General features: G+C 42.1%; 1 protein-coding gene across 2 annotated transcripts in view; it reads left to right on the top strand.

Annotated features, from left to right (window-relative positions):
- FAT1 (FAT atypical cadherin 1) overlaps window positions 1-12,807 on the top strand; it is a 120,345-nt gene that overhangs the window by 13,399 nt on the left and 94,139 nt on the right. For both annotated transcript variants that reach the window (XM_070044597.1, XM_060291363.1), the window contains exon 2: window positions 2,180-5,459. In XM_070044597.1, the coding sequence (XP_069900698.1) occupies window positions 2,198-5,459 (3,262 nt within the window). In that variant the 5' untranslated portion in view covers window positions 2,180-2,197. The remainder of the gene's footprint in view (window positions 1-2,179; window positions 5,460-12,807) is intronic.

Below are 12,807 nucleotides of genomic sequence, written 5' to 3'. Positions count from 1 at the left end.
TGTATCTGGACATCTTTACATGTCAGTGTATAGAGTGCTGTCTTATTTTTTTAATTACTGCATAATATTTTATATGTAGAATTAAGCAAAAATATTTTAATTGCTTGCAATAGAATCCTGGTTTAATACTTTGTTGTAAACTGGATACTAGTAACATTACGTTTCCTAAAACAGAAAGTGCTTGTGCAACATCATCTTTTCAATGCTTCTTTAAGACATTTTCTTTGCGTTTTATCCCTGGTTTGTAAATGCTTCAGTACCAGGATCTTTGCCTTTTAAAATAGTCTTTAACTCCATGTACCTAACACAGTCTGTCTGCTAGCAGGTTCTTAATACCTGTAGGTTGAATTCAATCATGAATCAGTTTTCACTTGTTTTGATAAAATTATCGGTTTGTTACATAATCCTCAAATTTCCCTGAGTATTAAAACTGTTGACCAAATTAAGAGATAGTTTTGGGAAAAGATTGTCTTCTTATTCTGTTTAAATCTTAATTGTTGTTCTAGAGGCCAAAAATTCTGTTTCATTTTCTGACTTTATCTGCTGAGAAATCATGGTTGCTAAAGCACAAGTTAGGGTGCCCGACTTGGACAGGATTCAGTACCAATTAAGCTTCTCATTGCCTTCAGCATATCAGGTTTTTTCTTTTTTTCCTTAATGAAATGATTAATGGGGCAAAGTTGGCAGTTGGCTGAGTTAAGATACTATAAATTAAAGTTGCCATGCTAATTTCCCCTGGCTGTTTGGCCAGCCCTTCAGTCTGCTGTTTCTCTTACCTTGGGGAGCAGTCCCGTTTCCCGAATATTCATCTGAGGGGTCCTTTGCCAGGGCTGCAGCGCTGTCCTCTTCTGACCATTCTCGGACGTTTGTGAAGCTCCGTTCATTTACGAGGTGAATTACGTTGGCATTTAGGGGAACAGCTGCTCTGAAAGCAATTGTCCTCCCCCGCCAGGCCTCAGCCCAGTGAACTGCCTGCCTTCCCACTGGTTCAGGGTACCCCTTTCTCACATGTCCTCTTTCCGCCCACCTCACCCTTGGACCTCCCTGCAGTGCCTTCCACCTTGCTGCGTTGATTGGGCCCCTCTACGCATGTTTGCTTAGATGATTTAGCTTTGTGCGTGTGTGTCTTGTGTTTGGGTGACGGGTTGTTCAGTACCCCGAAGACAGCGGACCCTCTGTGCACTGGCTGTTGGCAGCAGTGGTGATACAGCAGTGATGTTGCCAAGATTTGTGTCCCTGGTTTAGGGAGGGCAAGTTCTGTTTGACATCAAGCTCTTGCCTTTTGTAAACTGACTGGGGCTCAGTTTGTTGGTTCAGAAATGACTTCAGTATTAAACTTGGTGATATATTTATTTTAATACCTTTAAATAGTTAATACAGTGCTAAATGAGACAGTAAACCCTTATATTATGTAGGGAGTCAACTTAATCATTCTTATAAAGAAATAATATAATTTCAGGATAAATTTCTAGATGAGATTACAAGCTATCATTATGGGAGGTTATATAAAACCACTGTTGAGAGTTTTTTTGGTTGTTAGCTGTCCGAAGCGTCCCATGCTCAGGATACTGTAGTAGCATCAAGTCTGTGAGCGTTCGAGCACTTCATTTATTATATACAAGTAAATGGAAACAATGTTCACTCCCTTTTTTAGCAGTGGCTTATACTTGCCTTGAAGGTTGAAGTGCAGGAATACAATGTAGTTGTTGCAGCTGGAAGACCTTCATTTGATGCTCTTTAGGATTCTTTGAGTCATTAAAATAAAAAAAATTGTTCTTAAACTTAGTAATTCTAGAAATATTAGCAGTATTGATACTTATATTGGAAAACTATTGCATTTGTTCATATTCTGTATAGATGGAAAATACTTTATTAAAATGTGAGGTCTGGGCTTCCCTGGTGGCACAGTGGTTGAGAGTCCGCGTGCCGATGCAGGGGACACGGGTTCGTGCCCCGGTCCAGGAAGATCCCAGATGCCGCAGAGCGGCTGGGCCCGTGAGCCATGGCCGCTGAGCCTGCGTGTTCGGAGCCTGTGCTCTGCAACGGGAGAGGCCACGGCAGTGAGAGGCCCGCGTACCGCAAAAAAAAAAAAAAGTGAGGTCTAAAACCTTAAAAAAAAGTACACTTTTTGTTTGTTTTATTTCCCTGAAGCAATGATTCTTATTTTCTTCTGTTGCAGGTTCCTGGGAGTTAAGCGATGGGGAGGCATTTGGCCTCGCTTCTGCTTTTGCTCCTCCTCCAGCATTTTGGAGACAGTGATGGAAGCCAAGCACTTGAACAAACTCCTGTACAGTTCACACATTTCCAGTACAATGTCACAGTGCATGAAAATTCTGCAGCGAAGACCTATGTTGGGCATCCCGTAAAGATGGGTATTTACATTACAAATCCATTGTGGGAGTTAAGGTACAAAATTGTCTCAGGAGACAATGAAAACCTATTCAAAGCTGAAGAGTACATTCTTGGAGACTTTTGCTTTCTGAGAATAAGGACCAAAGGAGGAAATACAGCTATTCTTAATAGAGAAGTGAAAGACCATTACACATTGATAGTCAAAGCAGTTGAAAAAAATACCAATGTGGAAGCACGAACAAAGGTCAGGGTACAAGTGCTGGATACAAATGACTTGAGGCCATTATTCTCACCCACCTCGTATAGTGTTTCTTTACCTGAAAACACAGCCCTGAGGACCAGTATTGCAAGAGTCAGTGCCACGGATGCAGACATAGGCACCAATGGAGAATTTTACTACAGTTTTAAAGACCGAACAGACATGTTTGCTATCCACCCCACCAGTGGCACCATAGTTTTAACTGGTAGACTTGACTACACAGAGACCAAGTTCTATGAGATGGAAATTCTTGCTGTGGACCGTGGCATGAAATTGTACGGGAGCAGTGGTATCAGCAGCATGGCTAAGCTGACAGTTCACGTAGAGCAGGCCAACGAGTGTGCTCCTGTGATAACAGCAGTGACGTTATCACCATCGGAATTGGAGAAGGACCCAACGTATGCCATCATAACCGTGGATGACTGCGATCAGGGTGCCAATGGGGAAGTCGCTTCTTTAAGCATTGTGGCAGGAGACCTCCTTCAGCAGTTTAGAACAGTGAGAACCTCTCCAGGGAGCAAAGAGTATAAACTCAAAGCAGTCGGTGACATTGATTGGGACAGTCATCCTTTCGGCTACAACCTGACACTACAGGCGAAAGATAAAGGAAGTCCTCCCCAGTTCTCTTCTGTAAAAGTAATTCAGGTGACTTCACCACGGTTCAAAGCTGGGCCAGTCAAGTTTGAAAAGGAGGTTTACAGAGCAGAAATAAGTGAATTTGCTCCTCCCAGCACACCCGTGGTCATGGTGAAAGCCACACCTAGCTATTCGCATTTGAAGTATGTTTTTAAAAGTACACCTGGAAAAGCTAAATTCAGTTTAAATCACAACACTGGTCTCATTTCCATTTTAGAACCAATTAAAAGACAGCAGGCCTCCCATTTTGAACTTGAAGTAACAACAAGTGACAGAAAAGCCTCGACCAAAGTCTTGGTTAAAGTCTTGAGTGCAAATAGCCATCCCCCTGAATTTACCCAGACAGCCTACAAAGCATCTTTTGACGAGAACGTGCCCATTGGTACTACGGTGATGAGTGTGAGTGCTGTGGACCCTGATGAGGGTGAGAACGGGTATGTGACTTACAGCATTGCAAATTTGAATCACGTGCCGTTTGTGATTAACCATTTCACCGGTGCTGTGAGTACTTCGGAGAACTTGGACTACGAGCTGATGCCACGGGTTTATACTCTGAGGATTCGGGCATCAGACTGGGGCTTGCCGTACCGCCGGGAGGTTGAAATCCTTGCCACCCTCACTCTCAATAACTTGAATGACAACACACCCCTGTTTGAGAAGATAAACTGTGAAGGAACAATTCCCAGGGACCTAGGTGTAGGGGAGCAGATAACCACTGTTTCTGCCATTGACGCGGATGAACTGCAGTTGGTGCGGTATCAGACTGAAGCTGGGAATGAACTGGATTTGTTCAGCTTAAACCCCAACTCCGGGGTATTGTCATTAAAGCAATCACTCATGAATGGTTTAGGGGCAAAGGTGTCATTTCACAGTCTGAGAATTACAGCTACAGATGGAGAGAATTTTGCCACACCATTATATATCAACATAACTGTGGCTGCCCTTCGCAAGCCAGTAAACTTGCACTGCGAGGAGACTGGTGTGGCCAGGATGCTGGCAGAGAAACTCCTGCAGGCCAATAAGTTACACAGTCAGGGAGAGGTTGAGGATGTCTTCTTTGATTCTCACTCTGTCAATGCTCACACACCACAGTTTAGAAGTACTCTTCCAGCTGGTATTGAGGTGAAGGAAAATCATCCTGTGGGTTCCAGCATAATTTTCATGAATGCTACTGACCTGGACACTGGCTTCAACGGAAAACTGGTCTATGCTATTTCTGGAGGAAATGAGGATAGTTGCTTCATTATTGACATGGAAACAGGAATGCTCAAAATTTTATCTCCGCTTGACCGTGAAACAACAGACAGATATACCCTGAATGTTACGGTGTCTGACCTCGGTCTGCCACAGAAGGCTGCTTGGCGTCTTCTGGAGATCAGAGTTCTGGATGCCAATGATAACCCACCTGAGTTTTTACAGGAGAACTATTTCGTTGAAGTGAGCGAAGACAAAGAGATAAATAGTGAAATCATCCAGGTTGAAGCCACAGATAAAGATCTGGGGCCCAATGGACATGTGACGTACTCTATTCTTACAGACACAGATAAATTTTCAATTGACAGCACGACTGGAGTGGTTAAAATCGTGAACCCCTTGGATCGTGAAGAACAGCACGTGCATTACGTAAAGATTGAAGCCAGGGATCAAGCCAGAGAAGAACCGCAGCTGCTTTCCACGGTGCTTCTGAAGGTATCATTAGAGGATGTTAATGACAACCCACCCAAGTTTATTCCCCCTAATTACCGTGTGAAAGTTCGAGAGGACCTTCCAGAAGGAACCATAATCATGTGGTTAGAGACCTATGATCCTGATTTAAGTCAGTCTAGTCAGGTGAGGTACAGTCTTATGGACCACGGAGAAGGAAACTTTGATGTGGATAAGCTCAGTGGAGCAGTTAGAATCGTACAGCAGTTGGACTTTGAGAAGAAGCAAGTGTATAATCTCACTGTGAGGGCCAAAGACAAAGGGAAACCCATTTCTCTGTCTTCCACTTGCTACATTGAAGTTGAAGTCATCGATGTGAATGAGAACTTACACCCACCAGTGTTTCCTAGTTTTGTGGAAAAGGGTGTAGTGAAAGAAAATGTCCCTGTTGGTTCATCAGTGATGAAGGTATCAGCTCATGATGAGGACACAGGAAGAGATGGGGAGATCCACTATTCCATTCGAGATGGTTCTGGTGTTGGTGTTTTCAAAATAGATGAAGAAACAGGTAGGTGTGTTTTTATTACTGTGGTTTGCTCTTCCCTTTCATTTTTTTCTAAAGTAAATATGCCCTGTGCTGGCTCCTTCACAATTCCCCGTTGGCTTCTGGTAGGGCGCAGTGCATGTCCATACTTTTTGTCCTGTTGCACATGTCTTTGTATAGTAAGCCATGAGGATGGAACTAGAGGAACCTGAATGAGTTGGCATAAAATGAGTAGGAAAAAAATCAGAAAAATTGAAATCATTACCACTGATAATATACAGGTTTGTTCTGTATATTATCAGAAGCATGCTTATGGTTTTGCTGTAACTTTGAGAGGCCCTTCCAGAGTTTTTCCAGCTAGTAAGGTTGCAGACTTAAAAGACTACTCCACTACCTAGCATGCTATTCAGACATTCGTGCACATCTGCAAATTAGGCAGTGCACAGAGAGAAGACTCTGTTCTAAAACTTCATGCTGTGATCTGCTTGACTTAGTACCTTCTTGGGGTTTTGTTTGAAAGGCAAATGTAGGCTGTAGAATGTCAAACTGAGGGGACCTGGCTTTGAATTGTGGCTTTTTCAGTTGTTAATTTGGTGGTCTGGACAAGTTGATTACCTTTTTAAAACTGACTTTCTCCATCTTTAAGATGGGGACACTCAAAATTACTGTAAGATTTATGTGGGCATAAAGTGAAATAACATGTGTTAGAGTCTATTTAATGTCTCTTGGAAATGGTAACAATGCTCTGTTACGATATTCTTTCCCCTAGAATAAGGTCCTAAAAACCAGAACATCCAGGATAGCCAATTTATGCTAGAGTGTGTATTTTTTTTTTTTACATTTTGTACATATCTCAAATTTAGCTGCCTTTCACAGAGTTTATAGTTATATATCAGTCTCCTTTGATGGGGCGTGAGCTGTGGTATTAGTTTGCTGGGGCAGCTGTAACAAAGGTCTGCCACAGACTGGGTGGCTTAAACAAGAGAAATTTATTTTCTCCCAATTCTGGAGGTTAGAAGTCAAAGACCAAGGCAGAGTAGGTTTCTTCTGAGTCCTCTCTCCTTGGCTTGTAGTTGGCCATCTTCCCCCTGTGACATCACATGATCTTCCCTCTGTATGTTTGTGTCCTCATCTCTTCTTATAAGGATACCAGTCATAGGGGACCACTCCCTAATGACCTCATTTTAACTGCTTTCTCTCTTTTAAGGCCCTGTCTCCAAGTACGGTCATGTTTTGAGGTACTGGGAATTTAGAACTTCAGCACATGAATCTTGGGGGGACACAGTTCAGCCCAGAACCACCTTTAAGGATGGGCTTTTAGCTCATGTATTTTCTGTCCTCAGCACCTAGCAAAAAGTGCCTGGCGTGTAGAAGCTGCTCATTAAATGGTTAAAGACTGAATGAGTAAATTAATGATTATTTTCGCTTTGAATGTTCTGCTTTCTGAGAATGCTAGTGGAAATAGAAGGAAACTGGGTAATCGCAGCAGTAATCAGCCATAGGTGGGGTTCAGTTTGTTTATTAATCTCATTGATGTTTCCTTTATGAATATGTGCATTCTAAAAGGGGTATTTTTCTAATTACATTAAACCTTTAAGTTTTTATTCAGTAATAACCACAAATAAGTTCTTCAGTCAATACTCCCATATCTAATAGGTGTATAGCACATGAAAAATAATTATTGTCCTAGAAATAAGTGATTTTAGAGACTATACAATTTTTAATGTGTTTTTGTTTATTCAGGGGGTTCTTTTTCTAGTGAATTATATACCACTAGGATGTGGTACAGATCTGCAGGTTACATGCTACTAATCTGAAATACCTGTAATGGTTCAATTCAAGAGAAAATAGCATCACCAGCAGCAGTTAGTAATCACCCATCTGAAGAGTAGAATGGATCTTTTTTCTTTTCATACTCTCTGATATGAATTAGTTTTCAGGTACAATGGCAACATAGAAAAATACCCAGGATTTAGTAACTGAAGCTGAAACTATGAAGTGTTTTTGTGAATTTCATAAGGACAATTTTTCCTATTTTTTTCTTTTCCAAGGTGGGTTTGAAAGCCTGTGAAGAGAACTGTTGGAAGTTAAAGTTCAGACAGAAAATAGAAACAAAATCTTAATTTACATTTCCTTGATGTCTTAAATTATATGAGCACAGCCTTTTGGATTTTTTTCTTTCAAGTGAGAAGAGTATTTTTTATTGTTGCTTTTTAAAGACCTATTTAGAAACTAATACTTTTCGTCTATAAATTTAAGAGACTGGGATATTCTTACTATCAAGGGAGGTGGGGTAACCAACCAACTGAACAAGGCAGTATTTATTCTGAAATATATAATTTATAGTAGTTTTCAAGCTGAACGGCAGTGCCAGACTTTTCCAGTGGTAACTTAGAGGCCAGGGGATGAGTTGGGATTATGGGCAGTGGGGTAGGAACTGTTACGCATTGGTATAAAGATTGAGATTTAAAGGTGAGAGAAAAATTGGCAATTTCTAGGTATCATCTATTGCGCAGTCCTTGCTTTACAGAGGAAAATACATAGCACGCGGCAGATTTATGTTTGTGTGCTTTTTGAAATTGAATGAAGGTGATGTAATAATATTTATACATTGCAAGATATTTTCTTTTTGGCAGCAGAATTATCAGCCCAAGTTATTTTCCAGAGACCCCCGGCAAGGCACTTGGTATCATAGTATAGAATTCTTTCATGAAAAGTCGGTATGTTTGTGCAGCAGAAATACTAAAATTAGATGTGCTAATTTTTCATGTGGGGTTTGTCTCACTGATTTTGAAGGCAGGTGGGAAGTGTGGAGAGGTTCCTGTCAGATGAAGAAACGTAGGGGCAGTTCAGGGACACCATTGGGCACCCCGTAGGACACAGCAGTAAAACTCCGGTGTGATTTGGAGTTGGCCTGGCCCAGTTTGGGTTCATTAGCACCTTTCAAGAACTTCAGTCTCTGCTCCTTGCCCGTTTCTGCTGAGCCTCCTTTCTCCTCTAGGGATACGTTTCGTATGGGGTTGATGTCTGTGGGCCTGTACAGAGCTGCTGTGGGTGTGGAGCCCACGAACCTGCCCATCTCATGGTCTGTTTGCTTCCTGCCTTTGACTTAACTTTAAACTCTGTAGTGTTGGTTGAATAATATAACCGAGTTTTTGTGGTGTTTTACCTATTTCAACATTGTCACATACGCATATCATTTGTATGCTTCTCATAGAACAGAGGATATATTCAGCTATCTGAATTTAGTTCTTATTATTTTTAAGATCCTCCTTTTTCTTTAAAAAAAAAAAAGCCTACTTAAATTTGAAACATCCCCTGACAAGTTGTTTTCTTTGGAAATGGAAATTCTATGGACTACCTAAAATATGTAGTTGGATGAACAGCCCTGTCAACTGAATTTTGTGCATCTTTTGCTAATTGGCTTTGCAGGGAGGCCACACGTACTTGCAGTATGGGGGTGACAGTCATTTGACTCATCAGATAATCTCTCACTGTGTCATATGCTTTTCCTGGAGAGGCTGCTGGCTGTTAGTTAACTGTTCTGATAAATCCAAGCCCACACGATTGCTTGTCCATTTGAGGTTTGGAAAGGTTGAGTGTTAGGTGAAACACTATTTGGAAAGTCAGTCTTGTTAGAGAGCCAATCTCCAGTGCTCTAATTAAGATTCTTCCCTTTTTGTCTCCTTAAAATCTACAGTGAGGGTTGTAAAGCAGGTTTAACAGAAATGTTAGTGGAGTACGTATCTTGGAAGCATGTGTAATTTCACATTTAGGTTTTTATTTTCCTGACTTTATACTGCTCAGCGTTCACCCCATTCTCACTTCCAGTACATTCCTGGTTGCCTTGTTGTAAGCTTCAGAGTTGAGCAGAGTGGAATCTTGGGGCTTCCTCCTGGAGATCTGTGGAATAATGATGAGGACCCATCCAAGTTAATTACTCCTTGAGCACCAAGTAAAACGTTGCGGGTTTTTGCTAATTTTTAAAACTAAGGATAATTTTTAAAACTAGCAAAATGCTGGGCTTCCCTGGTGGCGCAGTGGTTGAGAGTCCGCCTGCCGATGTAGGGGACACGGGTTCGTGCCCCGGTCCGGGAAGATCCCACATGCCGCGGAGCAGCTGCGCCCGTGAGCCATGGCCGCTGAGCCTGCGCTCCACAACGGAAGAGGCCACGACAGTGAGAGGCCCGTGTACCGCAAAAAAAAAAAAAACAACCCAGCAAAATGCTTGGCCAAAAGTTTCTTTTCATTTTTTAATAGGACCTTGTATTGAAGCAGTGTTTATTAGTTCAGCTCTGTTGCATCTGTGTCTTTATTGTAATGGGATGTCTTTTAGGTATGTTTTCCCTTCTGCGTGGAGTACTTTGGTTCAGTTTGGCTGTTGTAGTGCAGCCAAGCTGGAGTGTTTTCCCGTTGTGACTACATATTCGGGGAGACCAAGTATTTCACTAAGATAAAAGCTAATTTCTGAACTTATTAGTGGTGTGTTACTCTTAGACTCCCAATCCTGCTTTCAGGATTGAAATTTACATTTTGATGAAAAGACTTGGAATGAATTAATATGGAAGTACAGCTGTTGCAACAAGATAAATCACTGTTCATGAAATATGGGAGGGAGAATAAGGACTACATTTTCCTTGAGAGAACCTGGCTACATTCTCATTACAGGGGAGCGTTATTGCACCATTCCTGGATCACCCGTTTGGAGACTGGCTCCTGGCCTGCCTTATGGGATGCAGGAGGAATGAGTCTGTTTAATGGGAACAGAAGGGAATTCCAGTCCAGACTAACCTTATTGTTGACTTCAGTGAGAGGGAAAATGTTTCTGGGGATTCTGTCTGGTTTGGCAGAACTCTGAGTATTTAATTATTATTTTAGTTATTCACTCAAGTTTAAAAAACCTTTTCCCAACTTAAAGTAGGATATTCTGCATACAGTCAGGGACCTATGTTTTTTCCTAGGGCCACTTGACTCATGACAGAAAGTGGAATGTAGAGAAAGGCTCTTAATGGGCTCAAGCATCATGACCCAAAAGTCTGTAAGAGTGGCTGAGAGCTGGGTGGCCGCTAGAAGTGTGGTCTAGTGTGGTGGGACCAGGAACTGGGTCTAGAATTCCGGGCAGCAGGAACTTAAATAGATACTGGTGGGAGGCCCGTTAGGGAGTGAAGAAATTTGCTGATGAAAGAGCTTTTGTGTTGCCATCTCCTCCCTTAAGTGGCCACAGCTGCTGTCCTGTTCGTTCTTTTTGTTCTCCTCCTCAGAAAGTTGAAGAGAAAAGAAACTGATTTCCTAGCCAACAGTGAGGTTGAAAAATCGGGCTTTGGCAGAAATTATGTGATGATAGTGTGCTGTTGCTGTGTCTGAAAGTACAGAATCTGTGAATCTGAGTCAGGGCAGGGAGGGCGTGGTAATAATCCCACTGGGGAAGGGACCCTCCTTTGAAGCAGGAAGATTTTAAGGTGAAAATAGGATCTTATTAGAAATCCTAAGGAAATTTCATTTTGTTTTAAGAGGAAACAGAGGATCAGCTTCTCTTTAGTTATTTGTATGATATTTAATGAGTTGATGCTTAAAGTACCGAGTGAGTGTGGCTGGAAGAGGGGTGGGGATATAAAGCCCTGTGATTCCAGGTGGTGTTACGTTGTTTAGCAGCATGTGGTGAAGGCATGCAGTGCCCCGATACAATCCTAAATGATGTGTGAGGGCCAGAACCTGGGGGGGGATGCGGTGGAAACAACTTGAAGTATGCTCTCTGGCTGCATGCTTTCGGCGATAATGACAGTAACGATGAGGGGCGTCACTGTAATAACAAACCACAGAGACTTATTGAGTGTCACAACCAGTGCTGGTCTAAGCACTCTATATGTATTAGTTTATTTAATCCTCACAAGTACCAGATAGTTACTGTTGTCCCTATGTTACCGATGAGGAAACGTTCACAGGTTAAATAAGTTGCCTAAAACCACTTGAGTACTAAGTGGCAGAACTAGGGAGCGTGTGCATGCAAACACTGCATGGGACTGCCTCTTACTCAAGAGTGAGTGGTCTTGAGATGCCCCAAGGGAGCCCATTTAAAGTTGAGTGGGATTCTGGGCTGAGTGGGGGTGGGCTGGGCTGGGCTGGGCTGGGCCCTTCAATCCTGAATTTGAGGCTTGGTCTTGAAGGAGTATTGACTCTAAGAACCTTCCTCCTCCATTGTTTCCTCAGAACAATGGATTGCTCTTCGGCACATTTAGCAGAACAGGATTTTAGCGTTACAGAGTGGTGGCACTTAAACAATTTGAGATTATTGCACTGAACTGATTAGTAGCGGGTGAATCATGTTGAGTAACATGGTGAGCTTCCATGTCTAGTGGAGATGGACAGGTGTCTCACCTGTGTTTTCAGTTGTGAAAGTATGACCTTCTCATGAATAAAAATACTGCCTGTGTGAACTGTACTGGATGTTAGTTGAAGCCTCTTTTCCTGGAAACCTTGTTTTAGGTGGTTGTTAGGGTCCTGGCTAACCTTTGAAACCAGTTTAATGCACACAGTAGCTGAAGCCGGCTTAACCCGCACTTCTTCTTTGCATGGAGTTCCTCGTAGCTGTTGTCTTGCATTGTCGTCCTCGATGCCTTGGCCTCAGCCATTGTCCTCGCCACCATGTGGTGTGTGGCATGAAAGCCTTAGTGAACCTGTTCTCCTTCTCAACCCTCTTGGCAGGGAACCATCTTTATGTTCTAAGAGTGTTGAAGAGTTGAGTGTTCATACCTTGATGAGAGGCGTATGTGTATAGAGATTTAATACCCCATTAACCTCTAGTCTGTTCTTTCTGTATTGCCTGCCTTGCCCAATTATGAAAATTGAGTAGATCTTAAACTTTAGTTGTTTGTCCATGTTGGATTTTTTTCTTAACCATTTAGTTCCTGTTGTTTTGACTCTGGATTGTTTTAGTTCATAAGTCTGGGTTTGTCAAGTATTTATTATCTGTTAGTTTGTATTTTGTGTACTCCTTTATTTGCAGCTACCTTCATGGTACGTAGTTTTTAAAAAACCAAACCATGTTGCTGTAAATAGTGCATTCTCACCGTACAGGACACAGTGCCACAAAGCACGGTCTTTCATGTCTTCGTTCGTTACTGGGAATAAATGGACTTGGGAAGATTGCTGTTCAAGGGCACATGGCTGAACGTGTTGAATTGGCAGTCATCCAGTTTAACGGCAGTGATAAAAGTCAAAACTATTCACATATATACTTCAAGGGCCAGTCTTATCAACTAACTTGCCTTGGCAATTGAAGTACTCTTTCTCCCCTCAGAATATCCGCTATCATATTGAACCTGTTTCGTTGCTAGTCCTCCAAGTAGCTGAGTAAACTGACCTGTTGAAAGAG

Source organism: Globicephala melas, chromosome 21 (genome assembly GCF_963455315.2).
Source record: "Globicephala melas chromosome 21, mGloMel1.2, whole genome shotgun sequence".
Lineage (NCBI taxonomy): Eukaryota > Metazoa > Chordata > Mammalia > Artiodactyla > Delphinidae > Globicephala > Globicephala melas.
Note: the sequence above shows the minus strand (reverse complement) of the source record. Positions and strands in the feature narration are given on the sequence as shown.